The sequence below is a fragment of the Phallusia mammillata genome, chromosome 8 (genome assembly GCF_965637545.1).
Source record: "Phallusia mammillata chromosome 8, kaPhaMamm4.hap1.1, whole genome shotgun sequence".
NCBI lineage: Eukaryota > Metazoa > Chordata > Ascidiacea > Phlebobranchia > Ascidiidae > Phallusia > Phallusia mammillata.
Genome location: NC_137259.1, coordinates 6,328,526 through 6,347,577, shown reverse-complemented (window position 1 = coordinate 6,347,577; position 19,052 = coordinate 6,328,526). Strand labels below are relative to the sequence as shown.

The following is a 19,052-nucleotide window of genomic DNA, read 5'->3' as shown; positions in this document are numbered from 1 at the left end:
TAAAACCTGCAAATCTTAAATATACATTCCTCCACCTTATACTGAACCAACAAACACACACTCACATGTTTTAGAATCAATATTCAACTTTCATTTGGCGAAAGAGTAACAATTCGCTATAACGACAACACAAGGGATTGGGGGAAGTCCCTATTCCTCGACCGGCTTTTTGCGCCGAGGCACTGAACTGGATGAGCGAAACGAAACTATATTCAATGCACGAAAGCGGGATGAAAATTTGGCGGTAAAATCACATCATTGCAGTCAGAAGGTGTATAGAGCCGGGTAGATTTACATTGTTAGTGTGAAAATTACGAGTATAGGTTGGTGTGATCTGGTAGGGCTTTGTTCAAGGTGTACTCAGTAATTTGAGGCATAGAAACATGCCATTGCACGCTTTGATGTAAGATTTCATTCTTTGTTATGTTACAGAATGAAGTGGATTCAATTTTGTTTTCATGTCTAGCTAGCTATACTAGACGGTATTTAAGCTCCGTATAGGCGATCTATGGGTTGTCTGAAACAACGCATTCTATTTTATGGCTGGTTGGGGGCATGGGATTGCTGTAATACACTACGCGTAAAGGCACCAAAACAATCGCATAAAACGCATTGAATTTAAACTTATTCGTTGATTAAATTTGTCAAGCATTAGCAAATACGTGAATAGGTTTGCGTTTGTTTTTTAGCACGGTTGCTTTACCAACACGAACCAATAGTCTAAAGTAAATAGGTAAGGGTTAAAGTGAGCGGACTTGTAGCGCGAATAGTAAAATCAGCAAATTAGCTAGAAATGGAGCACCAGAAAGATGGGCACGTTTAAGTTTGCGGAATTCGAGGGACCTAACTTCAGTGAATTTAGATTTAAAAGTTTGCCTTGGAATTCAACTATATTTTAAGGAAGGTTTTTTTTAGATGAAAACTCATTTCGTCAAAAATCACCGTTTAAGAATAAACTTGCACACATAAAATTAAACATATGTTCGCAGTATAGAGCAGCGCCGAAAAAATTGCAACGTTATAAGCACATGACTCGTATGTCTGGGCACTTTGCTCAGACCAGAATGGGGAATAGGAGATCGCTATGCAACCAATGCACGCTATAAAAACTAAAACACGCGAAAAATAACGCAACATATGTACACAGAGAATTTTCTACAAAATCGCGAACCCTCAAATTAGCGCGGCAGTCAGAGCAGTTATTTGAATTTTTCAATGAAGGGTGTTTTGTTTATGTAAACCGGTTAAACATACGATAAACCGCGATTATTATTTTTTCACTGTTTAAAGTTTATTTATTAAAATTCTATACCTTTTTTTCAAAATTTCCTGAATTGATTTACCATTTGAAATATCGTCTTCGACTTAAGGGGCACAAATGCCAAACTTAAGTTACTTTTAGAAACTATATACATGTCATGGCGAGGCGGGGTGGCCTGAAAAAGGTATGTACATAAAAAGCTCTTGCAATGAACAAAGGCGCAACACCACTATAGCTATTGAACAGACCATCTACTTCCGCCAACGTGGCACCAATTGCACTGTCTCAAACATCCCCTGCGCGCAAGCTAAATTCACGACGGTTGCACATGTGTTAAAGTTACGACAGTTATATAGGCGCGACAGAATCAGTTAGTTTGTTTCGTAGGGGCTACGCAATACCGTTCTATATATATTTAAACGCTACGTATATATATAAATGTATGTATATTAATATATTTGTATATATGAAGCGGCAGAAATACATAGAGCGTGCAATACTGTAGGGAAAAGCATAACCGAGCACCGCAAACCCAAAACCAAGGCACTTAACGTCCCTAAAGCGGTTGGTGATACCCTAATGCTCCAACAAGCAAAAAACTTATTGTAAAACCACAGTATTGCCTATTAAATTAAACGCTCAGTTTAGTTTGAAATTGGAGTAACAATTGGAAACTTTGGATGTGTGTGGCCAAAGTTTAGATATCTTTTTGTGGTATATTGGGCAGGTAAATTAAACGCGATGTTTCATAACTCTTAGTGACGCCGTAACATTAAAATAGGTACTTAAAAGAGACAAATTTAAGGCACCTTGAACTATTCGTAAAATCTAAACACTAATAACTCTACTAGAGACGTTCGAGGAGAAAGTAGAAGGAAAAACAGGACAGTTTGTTGCGATTTTTGCGATTTTTTTAGGGATGAATAAGAGAAACAAGTGTTCCTTAACGACCAAATTTTGCACTACTTTTTGGTTGCTATCGGGTGTTAACGATTGCAGTAAGTGTGTGGAAAATCGACTTCTATTCTGCAGAAGCATGGCATAAGGTAGTAACTAGTAAGCCTTGCCAAGTGTCGAAAATCCAGTGTCTTTTTTCTCGAGTCTTTGGCTTCAAGCAGAAGTTTGGTCAGTTTATTCCTGTTTGGAGCTGGTCGGTGCCTGAATTATAGACAAGGAGTTCGGTAATATGTTTTTTTGTGAAATAGTTCGTTTACAAACACGTTGTTGTTGAAATTGTAAATTTCAAGTCAACAAAATACGTCACCTAATGCATCAGTAAACAGTTATCCCAAGCAAAAAAGCACAAGCATAAAACTTTTTTTCAAAGGAAACAATTTCATGTAACCTTTTTGGGGGGATACGTGTGCTTATTCACATAAGACACAGATTCTCCAAATGGCCTAGCATCCAACTTCGCGGACTAATGCAGTATAATGGAGTAAAAAAAAAATATTAACTGCTAAAGGTGGTCGGCCACTCGATATGAGAAATCCTGACATTTTTTTAGCTTTGTAAACATTCTTTTCAATTTTTTAAAAAGTTACCTTGGACGCGACAGGTTTGCTGGCTTCAGAAGCTTTGTTCACATTCTTTGGCGGTCCATCGCTTTCCGATTTATTAAACTTTTGATTCCGATTATCATCATTATAACGCTTGTTACCACCGTATTGTCCACGTGATGGCCTGTTATCATAACCACGTCCACCTCGGTCATTTCTGTACTGACCACTTGGTGGACGCGACCCATAGTCGTTTGAACGGTCACTGAATGGCTGCTGTTCGCCTCTCGGGGGCCCGTGGTACGATCCGCGGTAGGAGCCCCCACGGTTGCCCCGGTAGCCACCTCTGTAACCCCTGTATCCCCCACGAGGTTTGTCCCTGAATTGCTGGGCCCGATCTCCAGATGCCTTGTAATCCTGGCTTCTGTAATTTCTCGAGGTGTTGTTGTGGTTACTTGAGGAGCGTTCGCCACTTCGATCACGTTTCATTTCGTTCTGTGCGGGCGCGGATCCTCCACGAGATGAAGGGATTTGGTCGGGAGGCGGCATGAGGTCTTGATCCTAAATAGAAATAGAGTTGAATAAAATGGCGTAATTGAGAAGCTTACTTGAAAAATCGACCTAAATTTGTTAAGTAAAAATAGCTTAGTTAAGAATGAAAATACGTTAATTTGTATGTGTCTTACCACAAAAAGTACATTACTTTATGCAAATCTTTAAAATAAGGTAAAAAGTGGATCTAATTGAATACTGATTTTCTGAAAGTTTTAACACAGACAATGGCCATTTAAATCTAAATACATTTATTTTACCACAGCCAGTTACTAACCTTGTCCGAAACAGATGCTTTTTTGTTTCGGTCCCGCCGTTGCGTCCTGCAAAAATACACAAAATTCTTGGTTTAACTGTAAACAAATGTGTTGACATTAAAGTTGTCTCCAAAATCTGTTTTGTTCAATACATCCAAAGTTATCCAGCTGTGCATTCAGTTAGTAGAATACGCACAATTTCCGCTAGGTAGTATTTTACCACAGGGGATTTCACAGAAAATACCCAGACATGAATGAAATTAACCCGCCATTAAAATAAGGTCAAGCCTTTTGAGCCGGGAATCTTCATTCATTAGCTCTCAACGGTTATGTAGGAATTCCCCGAAGTTTGTTGTAAGAATTTTAAAGGTAAAACGTTGGAAAAATACGCTACATATTTTTCCACATCTTCTTTACTTAACTTAATCACAATCGAACTGATTAAAACGTGGTCCTGATACCTGACATCGAGTTATAATTTTAAATACAAGTCAACCCCGGTTAATCCAGACCTGCTTGGACCAAAAATTTGTCCGGATTCGGCGAAGGTTCGGATTAACCGATGTCCATCAGCCTTGCCACATAAAAAATCATTTGTACCTCAAGTTTTGTCCGAATTAGGCCAAGATACGGATTAACTGAATCCGGTTAAACCGAGATTTACTGTTCAAAAGTTGGCCGAAAAATCAAGTTCATCTTATCTGTACAGTTCAAGCAACGGTTATGGCAAGTTTAAATTCTGCTCTAATGTTTAAATTTGTCTATTGCTAAAAGATTATAAGCAACAAGTTTCAGGAAATGAAATTTGTTGTAAGCTTCGCTAGGACACCTTATATACCCAAAATTAAGATGAACTAACTAAGCATTAAAACTAATAAGTGTGAAGCATCTATGACGCACGACAATTGTTACCTTGACTTTTCCCCTTTCTTTTGTTTAGAAGTCTGTGACTTGGTGCTGGGACAAATTTATTTTAGGTTTCAATTCAAATGGACATAAGGTTATTCAAATTCGACCATAATTCTATTTGAATAAGGTAATGACCATGGTTACATGTATTGCTGAATTACGTTAACCCTTAGTGCTGAGGACAAATAACGCTTATTCGAAACGTAATTGTTAGTTCTATATTCAAATCACAATACGCCATTTTTTCTAGCCTATGCCTTGCCGTATGGGAATGCTTGGCGACCGGCTGATTCGGTATAACGCCTTCAATGGGCATGGCGTACTATAATTTATATAAGTGTGTCATTATCACTGGCCTGCATAAATTCAGGAATGGTCCCAGTTATGAAATTATGTTCATAGTATTTAGTTCTATTTAATATTACGGAAAATCAAGTCAAAAGTTTAAAATCAGACTCGAAGGCACATTAACACATCTACAGACTTTGTAACATATAATTTTTCAATCGCGCTTTCGTGTTTTGAAAACCAGTATCTGAGTTCTACCTTTGCGGTTGCGGCGTTCCCATAGAATTCTCTTTAAAAGTGCCGTCCGGTGTAAGAAGAGGTGTTCCACTCGCCCAAGAAGCTGGACTCTCCTGTTACAAATGACAAAAGCAGCGTTGTATCAAGTTTGTTGCTATAAATATTGTACTCTTTGCATAAATGTAATTGTAACTCTTTATCCTTCGGTGTCAAGTTACTTGGGCATACGAAGACATTTAGGACTAGAGTAAACCTCGGTTAATCCGGAACCGTTTAGACTTTAGACCAACAAATTTTACCGGGTTAGGCGAAGATCCGGATCAATCGATGTCGATTAGTTAAAGCCTTACCACACGAAATTATTTGTAGGTTCAGTTTTGTCCGAATGAGGCGAAGATCCGGATTAACTGAATCCGGTTAAACCGAGGTTTATGTGCAAAGCTGAATAAGAAGGTAAAAAAGGCAATAATTCATGAACTTACAGGCAAAGGAAGGTCAGATGATTCTGCAGCCCAATCTTCTACATGACCATTCGCTATTTCTTTGGCTGAAATACAAAAAGAAACTGTTGGCATAAAAGCACAGGGACTATTGTCGAAAAAAAAAAACTTTAAAATGTTCATAAATATAAAACCGTAAGTCTGAAAGATGAATGGCTGAAGTTAGAATAATAATGCACTCTTAGCTTTATTGTCTTTCTATATGAATACGATACTGAAGAAGCCTATTACTCAGGTGAAATCTATTTTCTTTGAAAGAATTCTTGAATTTTTAGGCAAAATACAGGGATTTCCCCATTTTGTTGAAAAGTTCCAGTTTAAATGTTTAATGTATCTCTAACCTTTAAACTATAATTTAGGATGCTTTTAAGTACATCATTTAAGCTAATAGTGATTACGCATAACATACACCTCATAATACTCAGAATGACCTGTGCGTGCCGGGATATGACATGCACATTTGTCTAAATATAAATACAGTTCATAGCGTGTTCGCATCGCCAGGTAGGCTATGGTTGGTGACTCATATTGTGGTTTAGTGATAGCATATAGGTAAGCGGTATGGGATTTAAATTTGAAAACCTACTTTTTAACGTTTTCCAAGTAACGCCAGTGTTTCGAAACGTGGGATTACGAAGCAACAACGTTGAAGCACTATAGGGCAGTGCTCTTCAACCGGGTATACTGTATACCCAAGTGTATACCGCATCTAAACTAGGGTATACGACTGAAAAAGGGTATACGAAGGGAATACAGCTGCGGTCAGTGTTATTAAAGGTCACTATTTTGTATGAAATGCAGGAAGGCATAGCATCGTCATTCATGACCTGTGAGACTGACCTGCTTGTTGTGAACATTATTGCGTCAGTTTCGGATTGTTGCGCCAACAATGTGAATTATGAAGCAATAAGCATCTACCTGTTACTTTCTGAGATTTTACTTTTAACATTCCTGGAGTAACGGATTGCGAAAACGAAATAGGATTTTTCGAACTTTTTGAGATGAAGTCAAATAAACAAAATTAACTGATTTTTTAAATGGTCGAATGGTAAATCCTTCCTAATAGTGCCTGATAGCGAATTTAATTTCTAGCTTGTTCCGTAGATTGAGTGGCTTCTGGGCTGATAATATTTTTTCCAGACCCACAAACTAGTTTTACAATCCAAATACGTACCGTGTTTTATTTACATCACGGCCGCCAGTACATGCATTTCAGTTTACATGTTCACGGCGACAAGTTATCTACCCCTGGTCTAGTATAACAATAATTCACGTGACCAGGCAAGTACCGTAACTATTAGTTGACTGTTTTACTTTATGTGCGCAATTAAAAATTACCATGTGTAGGGTATACAAAGTTGCTTGAAAATTGCAAAAAGGTATACAACGGGAAAAAAGGTTGAAGAGCGCTGCTATAGGGTGTCAAAATTATTGATGTGAAAATACAAGAGGTACAAAGAAAATTCATTAACGTTGGAAAGATACAAGCACAAAAAAACGTCCAGAACCACTGATGTAAGCGATCTTGGCAAAATAAATTCCACTGAAATTCTAAAAAACACTTTTTGGATTTTTTGGCGTATGAAGTTAATGTACATTTAGATATTCCAATGCCTCCATAGGGCAACCCTAATACCACAAATGCCATTGGAACATGTTGTATTTTAACCCGAATTATAGAGTGCAAAGCACCAGTGAAGTTTTGAAATGTACCAGGTAGTGCTATTGCATCTGAATAGCGGGACGTGGCCCCAGGGCAGGCCGAAGGATACATTTTATAAACATGGCTATACAAGGCCTTTTAGTTCTAAGTAAGTCAGTTTTGATCAAATTATCAAAGGAGTACACGAATTGCCGAAATCACGCAGTCTCCTAAAAATGATATATGTATTATAATATCAAATTGTCTGCAAGCCTACATTAGGGCAAAAGTTTAAGAAATTTTCTGAACTTTCATGGCAAATTTAACCAATCTTATTACAATAATGCCCTGGCCTATAGTAAAGCGCTCTTTAACCTGGATACACGGTGAACCTCTGGAAGCAACATAACACTTACAGGTGTACCAAAGGGGAACATATAGGGTTCAGGGATACATTGAGGCTTAAAAAGTTTGATAATTGCGAGCAATTTGCAGTTTGTGAATGAACACATGCGTACCCCCAATTTAAAACAGTTTCGTTTCCCTAAAAAACATTAATCCACATTTGCGTTTCTCCATAAACTAGCTAAAAATGTCGGTTAATTGTTCAGTCGTAAAAGGTGCATAAGATCACGGCATTGGTTATAAATGGTGCAGTGTTTTTTTAAGGTGTTTTGGGGGACCGAAACGGTCCCCCCAATTTACCAGTAGCCTAATAAATAATTCGTTTAAGCAAATATGGCTATTTTTTGTTATTTAAATGAAACACTTGCGGTCTCTTAAAACTACTTAGCGGTCACCCAAACCAAACCTTAAAAAAAACCTGATGGTGCATATCACAAAAACGGTTGAATAGCACTGCCCTGGCAGTCATGAAATCGGTAAAAATGGGACAAAATAGCGGCGGTGTTTTGCCAACTCGCGCCCAAAGGCAAGCGGAGGCACTTGAAAATGTATGACGCGTGTCAATAGCGTCATAATGACAAGGGGATTTCCCACGTGCGTACAGCGAGTTTCGGCTGCGACGTGATTCTCACCACGCATTCAGACTTGAATGTCAGAAAGTTTTTTATGTGAACTGTACGGTGTTATGTCTGTAGACCTTTTTGAGTGTTGTTGTTTTTCGGTCTCGTTACAGCATGTGCACTAGCCACAAGGAAAGCGTACAAAAGGATACCAATTGCATGGGTAAAACACAAATTTTAACGAGTCATAGGAACTACAAATGCACTCATATAGTTTGTTTGTATTCTGTAGGTAGGTGTAAAACGACATTTTACTACTGTAACGAGACATACAGATTGTAATATTTTATGGGCTTGAACTGGCTGTCTACCTAAACCTGGTATTGTATAGATTCGTTACTTTCGTGCGTCAACGGATGTAGTCAACCAGGCGTGATATTACCTCAAGCTACAATTCGAGCTCCTATAGGGGAACTTCCTATAAACGCAACATTCTGAAGCGACATTGCTTAAATAAGAGTTTACCACCACTGTATAACTGCTATGTCTCGCATTTTGGACAATTCAACTATTGTATTTTCAAATAATATAAAAAATGTGGAAAAACAACAACTATTTAATGGGTCCGAATTGGCGCAATAACTTCAATACTCAAACAACATTAGGTTAAAACCAACTGCTTACGTGAAGTTGGAATTGACGTTACAATAACTGCAACAAACAAGGCAGGTGGCAAAACTAAAATTTGTGTGTAAAAAAATTGGGTACAATCAATTAATTTTTCATGCGTTATAATTATAACATTATGCGAAGACGATATAGGTTGCATGTATTGAAAACAGTTCGAGATATTAAATTAACAAATTATAACCCCCGGCGATTTGAATGGAACCATACCGATATAATATTGACTCACAAAGATAGATAACACTTGTCAAACCAAAATGTCCAAAACTGGACCAAATAGTCTACAGGGCAAAAATACAACACCGGCAGTACGCCTTGAAATTACCGATTAGTAAAACTGCGTGGTGTACGGTTGGGGTAAATGATATCGAGCGTGACTCATTATTTTTAGTTGGCAAGATCTCATTTTACACCACTAAACTATGTTTTAACACTCCGCTAGTACCAGTTTAGCGATACAAGCTTGTTTTTGCGGCTTTTGTGTGTTTTTTTGGTGCAATATTTTTGTCGCTTTATAAGAAATTTGTCTTTTAAGATATGCCATTATCGTGATGAAGGCGTCCTGTATGGGACGTCCAACGTCGATTATTTATGATAAAAACCATTGGAGGAGCAATACTTGTTTAGTCAAGACCTATTGTTCAATTTTTAACAACTTTAGACACCTGCTTTCGTGAGAAACTATAAAGTAGAAGTCATTTTCAACAAGACATGGCATTGCTGTGGGTAAAAATACATACACAACAAGCATCACTCTTAATTTGTAGCCTATTTATTGTCTAGTAACCGTTGCATGCCTTGGACAAACATGATCAAATAACAAAAAGTTGTTAAAAAATCTTGCACCAGCTGACAAGGCTTTCTGTTTTGTGGCATGTTGACTTAATATGTAGGTACAACTGGAGGCATGAACATATGTTTGTGGATTTATTGTCGGTTTGCACTTTGAACGTCGACATTTTGAAACAGCAAATATAAGATGTCGCCAGTCTTTACCGCAAAGTTGCCATAAAAACGATATCAAATGCCTTGGGGTGTCGCAATGAAATAGTTGCAGTTTTTAAGTGGACGAAAATTGCATGTAAATGGTTGCGTGCCTAATTCTTTTTATGCAGTGCCTTAACCATACCAAATGGTCTAATCTCTAATGACAGATTAATTGATTGTCCGGGCTATGCATTTTTTCAGACTTCAGGCCTAAACGACTACAAAATTGGTTTCAAAGAGGACTGTTTTATGTCAATACCTATGACACACAATCAGGTGCCAAAAAACAACGAAATCTGCAAGTTTGCGACATGCAACTGCCGAAATTTAACAAAACCTAAATACGCATCAGTTTTCCTTCAAAATTTTACAAAAGAAAAAAATTTCACTCACCTTTATCATTTGACGTAGGTGCGAGATCTGGCACAGGGATTTGTGCCTTATTGCGTGAAGAATCGGCAGCAGGCTGGATTGGATCGGTGATTGGCAGTTGACTAGGTGGTGTATGCGACGAGCTGGGTTTGGTGGCAGGTGACACTTTGGCAGTGACAGGTGCCACCGGGAAACTAGTGCCAGAGTCGGAGGTATAAGAAGCGGCTGATTCGGTTTGCGTACGCGGCGTGTACGAGTTCTTGATGCCCGTAACTGAAATTGAATAATTTAAAGTTTAAAAATGAGAACAACACAAGGGACATAAGTGTTAAGCGTCTGCATGAACACATTAGGGCTGATGCCAGTTATAAATTTAGCATAGCTGATCAATGGTCGACCTGGTGATCCCCTACTACGAATCAGACATGTGCAGGATACGAGGCAGGCAACGGTGCTTGTGATTCGACCATCGACGGGTTCAATACTGAGCCTGTGTAGCTCAGTTGGTTTATCGAGACCCGAAAAGGCCGTGGTCGTGCACGGTTCTAATCCCACCGCAGGCTAGATTTTTCCAGCCTATGCCTTGCCAAATGGAAATACTTGGTGACCAGTTGATTCGATACTACGCTTTCAATCTTGGCATACTATGATTTACGTACTATGATGTGTTACGCGCGTAAACTAACAAATATGAAATGTCATAAAACCAGCTTAAGTTATGATGTTATGACAAATGTTATATATTTGTATTAAATAGTAAACCATGGGCATCATTGCCAAACACATGTTTTGTACACAAGCAACTGCTCACGGTAAAACTATCTACATTTTCGCTACAGGAGGTTTATAATTCGTAGCAAAACCACAAAGTTCAAATGCACGCATTTCTTTATACCCTTAAGTACTTTCGTCAAGTCTTTTACCTCAATTACCCAAAAATTATACACCTTAGCCATTCGGCTCCGAAAATGCTTTCTGGGACTTATGAGCACAACTGAAGTAAAATACATAATGTCCACGTTAGTTATCAAGCTAAGATATGCAAAAATGTAACAAAATTTAGAAAACTATTTCCTGGCTAAAATGTGTGATTTCAACAAACAAACAAACCAGTGTATTAGTGAATAACGTTTCGATAGCAAGTCTTTTTTACTTGCTCTTGCCTTTTGATTTTTACATTCATTCATTTGAGAATGACACCAGTTGCTATTGAAACGTTATGTTTTACACCAGGGGTGTGCGGTGCTATTTTTCTGCGACAAGGCAATATGTGGCTAAATCAAATGCGAATTTTACTTGTAGTTAAGCATATTTGGCATGCAACAAAGTAAAATCACCTTGTGTTATATAAAGGATCTAATCTTGGCAATTGTATTTGGCCCCACAGTGACAAAAGTTACACACCCCTGTTTCACACCAATATACTGGCTAGTTTGTTTCTGGTACGGAATTCTAAAATCGTGAATTGTGTACCTATTATTCTCTACAGTTAAAGAGAAAAAAACGTAACAAGGTATGTTTGATCTGTCTTCACGCTTATTCTTAACCAAACCAGGCTCAAATTACGGTTCACGCAGACGTAATATACGCCAGAATAGGAAACGTCTGCGTCCAGGTGCACGGCGCTGAACCTGGCGGACATAATACACAGGAAACAATCAAAAAGCGTTCGACGAAGCCGCAGTTCTACACCAGACAATGACCTCAATTTTCAACGTATAATAATGACTACTGAAAAGTCATGTATTTTATTTACTGGTTAGCATGAGGACATACTAGGAAAATTCAGTTCAACTATAACAAAGTAGTTTTTTTTTTATATTTGATTCTAGTAAGCATGCCCACAATAGTGCTTTTTACAATGTGAGTAGATCTTACTTTGTGGTTTTCAAAATATTTACATGTGAACTATATAGTTATTACCAAACTCCTGAAAACAATTTCGGTCATAAGTTATAAGCCTGCATTTCTGCAATATGGTGGAAAACAATTTTGGCAGAAACTGCAACAACACATACTCATAAATCCCGAGACAATTCACTAAGTATTTTATAACACCACACATTAGTGCTAGTTTTAAGACAAAACACCAAGTTAAACAAATCGAATGATCTGCAATTGTGACTAAAAGTTTTGTTAACTACACATATATATTGAAAACAATGACTTACTTTCTCCAAAGGAGGGAATAACTTTGGAAAGAATTTCGGGGTCAAAGGTGAATCTTGAAGTTCTACCCAATTCCTCATCAAACTTCCGTTCAGCGACAAAATGTTTGATTTCACTTCGTAGGTCGTTCAACTGCTGGTGGCTCATAGCATCCACTCGGTCAGTTTGTCGTTTTAACTCATGTGCTTGGGCTTCACGTTTTGCCATTAGCTCAACTGAACAAGTTAAATTTTAATTTTTTTGCCATGTTTAAGTTACACGTTGCATGTATAGGTGAAATATATATCTTGAATTTTACAAATCAATTTGTTTGGCTGAGAAGCATTTGCTTCTTTCTTATATGCTACACGTTGGGTCAAAAAAGTGACTATTATAACACCAAAGCAAGTAACCATTTTTATGTTTTAAAGAAACCTACACAACCATTTCTTTAATCAAAGGTGGAAATTAAATAGCATCAAAAACATTTAAAAACACTATGTCAAAACAATATGCCTTCGCTACATGTGAAAAGACTCAATACAAGTGAGTTTTTGGACTTCAAAATTGTACATTTAAAAGACAACAGGGAGCAAATGATACTGAAGCATGAATTGTCTTAATATATGCTCACATGCTGCGTTTTTAATTTCATCCAGGTTTCGAATTAATTGTACTTCTCTGTCCATAAGTGCATTGGTAAGTGCCTCAAAAGTCTAAACAAAAAATAAAAATATAAGTAAATACATTTTTTGCATTTTGCTAGCAAAATATGAAACATTTTACTCAAAAATGCATATTTATAAGTCTCATTAGTTATTTATTTATAGTAAACAAATGTCATCACAAACAATTAACACTGCAGCACTGATACTAACAAAAAAATGTATGTCAGTTTTGTAAACCTAAAAATCATGCAATATTTTAAAAGATTTGAATAACACACAGGAAAACTAGCAGTAAAAGAGTGTTTATTCACAACTTCAAATGTTTTATGTGGATGGCTAAGTCTGGACCAAAAGAGAATAAAACTGAATAAATACATGGCAACATGGTGAAAACAATATGGGTCTCCTTTTAGAGAGCCAAAATGATGGAATATATCTTAGTTTAACCAAAATAATAACCTGTTTGATTCTTTTGTAGCTGTCCTGAATCTCTCCATTTAGCAGGTTCTTGTATCTTCCATAAGAAACAGTGCAGCGTTGCAAGTCCTTTACAGCTTTTTCGATGCCTGCCAACACAGGATGTTATGTCAATTGAAATTGCTATTGATTTGCTTCCAGTAATCACAACAATGTCCCAGACTCATTTTAGCACAGCAACAAATGCCATGTTATCTTGCAAAGATTCATGTTTAATATTATTGTGCAAACATTTTTGACACAATTTTACAAATTTAAACACTCAGAAATTACTAATATGCAAGTAAAGCAAGTCATATTAAAATTAGATTTATATACCACTCTTTTTGTGCAGATTGGGCTTAGCTACCAAAACTCTAAATCTCGTGTATGATATATATATGTCAAGTTTTCCTAATTGTTCCCAATTTTGTGTGGTGTAAAAAAGCATTTGTCTGTTCTGTAATACTTTTATTCACAGTGCCATAGCGCGTATGGTATGTATGTTTTTACATTTATTTTTTGTGTCTTTGTTTCATTAGCCTGAGGCTTTTACTTGAAAAAGGATCATCAGCAATAAAATTAATTCTCAAAAAAAAAACATTACACTTGTAAACTAACATGAGGTCAAAAAACATAAATGTAGGGGTAAACTAGGGAGTAGATAAAATATATGGTGTAAAAAGTAATTAAGTTTTCTTACCAAGCAGTTTATGTAACATCTAAAAAAGTTGCTTTGTCACATGGCCAAACTGGTTTAACAACTGGTTACATCATGCAGGACATGGAAATGATACTTTACTGAAATTCTACAATCTCACATTGATACAGGGTCAGTTCTTTGAACCACGCTATGCTATAGTCAGCAAACATAAAGTTTTAATTTAAACTTACTTTTCTTGTTTGCAGAAATTCCAGTATCATGCTGTAAAAACATTTAAAAAACGATTAATGTCAAAACACTTTCAGTTCACTTACAATTAAACTGACATGATTTCAAATTCAAAATTGTATCATAAATCATTAAACAACACTCAAAAATCCTATTTAGAATGATAAAGTATATGAACAAAGGAGAATATCTTAATCACATAGTGTAGTTGCAGCCAATGACATCTCTGGTGCAAAATATTGAGAAAACAACTTACTTGGCTGGTGGCTGTTTGTCCATTTGTAGCATGTTGGTTTCCTGCAAAGGTAAAGCAATTACACTTACCCAATTTATTTTTAGCACAAAGAATGACAGACTGCCGTTGATTGTTGCAGAACCAATTTGTGAATTAGGTGAAAAACAACTACCTATGATGCTGACAAGTTTTAATTTTCTACAATTCTTTTCAAATAAATTTATAATTCAAAACATTTACTGGTTTGAGCCACTAGGCAACTAGTACATAAAATATTGTATGTTGCAAACATTAACAAAGAGTGAAATTGCAGTGACACAGTATGGTTGTTACGACAAGAAAACAGACATTACCATACTACTGTTTACATATTTAGTCCTTAATTATATCAGTTACATAAATACCTGTTACAAGATTGCTTGGTGTATTTTTGTGTTTCTTCTTGTTAGCAGCTGACTTGGTACTAGTTTCGGATGAGGTTCTTGACCTACGTCCCCCATGGTACAAAAACTGCTGCTGTTTAATAGCCTTGGCCACTTCAGCAGACACAGCAGCATCAGAGGTGCCATTGACCACTGGAGGTGGAGAAGGATTTATTTCAGGGCTGTTCGAAGTGGAGTTCTTTTCATTAGAGCTGGTTTTGGAGTCAGTAAGCAGCAGTTTTAGGGCAGTAGCTGCCTCTGCATTGTTCAGTGTTCCATTTTTAATGTCTCCACTGTCTTCATTGTGGCCATTCTAGTTCAAGAAAGAGTAAATAAATAGTTACTCTATTGCAGAGTTTTTTTATTGTGATGCCTCTGGAAACGTTTTCTGGACTTGCGATGCACTAGCAAATAAAAGTTAATGAGGAAACTTATTATTAAATTTGTGTTTATTGATACAACAACAAAAAGCCATGTAACGGAACTATTCTGCGACGCCCTTGGAAAACTGAAACAACGCACCAGGGCGTCGCGACGCACAGTTTAAGAACTACTGCTCTATTGAATAAGGATGGATTTATCCAGCGAATGCTAATTAACCAAACATCCTGGCACTGGATAATTTAATCAGAAGGAAATACTTCAACTGGTCCAAAACCTTTTTTTCTTAAAAAAACCTGCCAAATTTAGGAATAGTTTGTTTATTTTTTGGAAACTGTGTAAAAGCACTATATGAGTATTTAAGCTTACTGTGAGTTGTAATGGCTTTGTTTCTTCATTGCTCTGGGCAGTTTCAGCAGCTTGTGCCTGAGCTTTGGCCTTTTTCTGCTGTAATTTCTTCTTGCGCTTTTTAGCTTTTGCAGATTTGTTTTGACCGGCATGTTGCCATTCGGTCAAAATGTCATCAGCATTACCTACAACAAAAAATACCGATTTAAATCATTTAGTTATGATTCAGTTAACAAAAATTGTCTAAAAAGTAAAATAAACGTAGGTTGTGGTAAAACGAAAGCAACTTGCAAAACAAACCACAATGACAAACGGTACCGGTAATTGTAAATGGAGTTAAAACTGTGACTTCAAAAAATAACTATGATTGCATAAAATCAAGTTAAAAACATTGTATTTTCAAAGTTACTTAACAGCAATTCATATGTGTATTATATATCAGTAGCAGCAGTAGCAGGAAGTGTAAAACTCAATACACACTGTTCAGGTAGGTAAGAGCTATAAAACTATATAATCTGAAACATTGTTATGCATTCAGCCAATTGATTGACATATTAGGTAAAAAAGTTATTTGTATGTTCAATGCATTATCTTTAACATTGAAAGAAGTTGTATCCCAACTATATATACATCACCTTCAAGAAAGTCTGCAATGGTTTTGTCTGCATCCCCATCATGATGTTGAAGAACAAGCACGATCTGATCGTTGCTTCGATCACTGACCACAGCACGAACGGCAGCAATCTGTAAAACACACCTTGGTTAAGCTGTGTAAAGAGGGCTTCCAAATGTCAAAGCTTTGTAGGGAATGGGTTGGGATGGGGGGACTATGTCAACTTAACACAAATTCATCAGTATAAATTGCAGTTTTCTAACATCACAACTAATGAGGGACACAAGTGTTAGGTTTTCACAAACTATATCGCTTTAAGTTAAACAGAATTTATGTTACATGAAAAAAAATGTCTAAAATAAAATAAACGTACAAAAAAATGTGGAAATCCTTAGCATAGACTCTTCTTTAGCATAGACTATAATCCTTAGCATAGACTATACTATGGAGCTTACATCCTATGTTATTTTCTATGTTTTTCAGCATGACATATGTTTAGCTGTTTAATAATATCCTCATAAATAAATAAATTATATTCAGGAAAGCCACATTAGCTGGTGTGCACATATCAAATGTGGTTTAAATACATATGTTTACATCAATATTACAGTGCAGTATTATTTCATTTATACGTAATTTTACTAACAGACTAAAGTGGTTTTTGTTGCATTTAGGACAAAATAGTTGTTTTCAATATTTTATAAAAAGTGTGCAGAAAGAATTTAAAATCCATATGTTTAAAAACATATTCAAAAATTTACATGTACCTTTTCCTTGATTGAGGCCATTTCCAATGTGCACTAGTGTTAAAGCAAAAAGTATTTCAAGTCACTTCCCTAAAACAGTTGAAATGATCTGCGTCATAGAAATACACTTAATCAGTACAGCACAAGTTGAACTTTACAAGACTGCTACCATATTAAACAAGGTGCGTGTCAAGTAATTCAAGTTATACAGACCTTGACAAAACCTTGATGTAGTTATTTGCTATACTTTGTGCTGCCGCTTTACAACCGGTTTAGCATCAAAAACAACTCAACAATGACATCTATAATTACATGAACCAAACAATGCTGTGTTTGCTATGTGCTATGGTTACAAAAACTTTATCGACATTTTGTTCTGGAAAAGCTCCCACAGTAAACTATCGAAACTTTCCACAATGTATCACTTCAGAATTGGGCATTTAGAATATATTTTTTAACTAATTTTGATCTGAATATTTTGACTGTTTTATAAAGAACAGGTACAAAGCATAAATCATTTCTTAAAATAACAGATGTACTGTATGTATATTTCACAGTATAAAAACAGGCATTATCAATTTCTGTAAAAAAGCAGACATGTAGCAGAATGCCCTTTTATTAAACTGTCTACATATTCAACTAATTCAAAGCAACAACTATTCCTTAGATATAAAAGTGTTGAAGCTTCAGTCTGTGTTCAACTGATGCTGAAAACTTGAGCACACCATTTTTGTCATAATTTATAAAGTTCTATTGTGTTGAACAGCATGACCTGTTATGTAACCCATACAAATGTCACATTAATAAGTTGCAAAGCTGTGCTTCATTGTATCATGAACACATAAACAAGAGCAATGCCCTCTGCACTTGGGTTGAAAATTAACCACACACAAAACCAGACTTTGTACTGTGACCTGTGGCACTGGGTAGCACAGATAAAGTATTTACAGTAATTGATAGGAGGCTAATAAAGTTCTGATTTGGCGGCATTCAACTTCAAACAGTGACTATGGTTATCAACATAACGAAAGTACTAAAATGTCACAATTTAAGATATATATATATATATATATATATATATAGTCTCTAAAGTAGACAGAAACAGGCTCTACAATCACCTTCACATAACAACTTTTCAGTGATATTAGTACCTTCGTAAAGATACTATTGGTAGCTTAAATTAGGTACATTAACATTAAAATATATATATAAATTTCTAACTTAGAATCAATGCAAAAATGTATAAATACAGGGTAAACAAACGTGGTGATACACACACAACCTCTTAACAATGAATGTGCTTTACATTTACTTTACAGGCATCAATCTTATTTCACATGGCGGCAAAGTTTTGATGAATTTTAGGTGATACATACAAAAGCAGATCCGGGTTGACCGCAAACCAGGATGCAGCACCGGCCATGACAACCCAAGTACATAACACTTTGCCACTATGATACTTCAAACATGAACAGACAGACAGGCACTAAATAGTAACAAACAACACAAGTCCTCTACACTGCCATGCCAAGCACTACTTGTAAATTGAAAACATGATGTCGCTCCGGACATTATTGATTTCATTCAGTGGCAATTGATATTGACAATTGTCATTTTGGTTTTGTGAGTAAAAATTGAACTATAGATAAAGAGCAAAATTATTACCTAGTTGTTTATCACAGGTTCAACTGTTTGTATTGGTGCAATTCTTAAAAGTAGAATATTTTCAACATAAAATCAACTAATAACATGAAAGTATAAAAGTTGAAAAAAATTCTCTTTACTTCACAACAAAAACTACACAAAATCACATTTTAAACACTTTGCAGCAAATATATGTTATCAAAACAAACACCTTACATTATTTATAAATTCTGAAGATTTTGTTGAAAACTGAACATTGCACAATTTTGTCAAAAATAGAAAAACAAGTAACTCTATTTACTAATAACACATATATATATATATAAAATCAGTATAATATTTC

General features: G+C 36.1%; 1 protein-coding gene across 1 annotated transcript; it reads right to left on the bottom strand.

Moving 5' to 3' along the window:
• Nucleotides 1-66: 66 nt before the first annotated feature.
• On the bottom strand, nucleotides 67-17,205 carry LOC145204402 (spermatogenesis-associated serine-rich protein 2-like). Its single transcript, XM_080076926.1, has 15 exons — nucleotides 17,087-17,205; nucleotides 16,342-16,450; nucleotides 15,728-15,891; nucleotides 14,960-15,290; nucleotides 14,577-14,617; nucleotides 14,323-14,353; nucleotides 13,432-13,538; nucleotides 12,939-13,020; nucleotides 12,328-12,540; nucleotides 10,178-10,429; nucleotides 5,486-5,550; nucleotides 5,025-5,116; nucleotides 3,590-3,635; nucleotides 2,806-3,321; nucleotides 67-2,419 (listed from the first exon to the last, which is right to left on the bottom strand). The coding sequence occupies exons 1-15, from the start codon at nucleotides 17,105-17,107 to the stop codon at nucleotides 2,393-2,395; spliced, it is 2,097 nt and encodes a 698-aa protein (XP_079933052.1). The 5' UTR covers nucleotides 17,108-17,205; the 3' UTR covers nucleotides 67-2,392.
• Nucleotides 17,206-19,052: the final 1,847 nt, after the last annotated feature.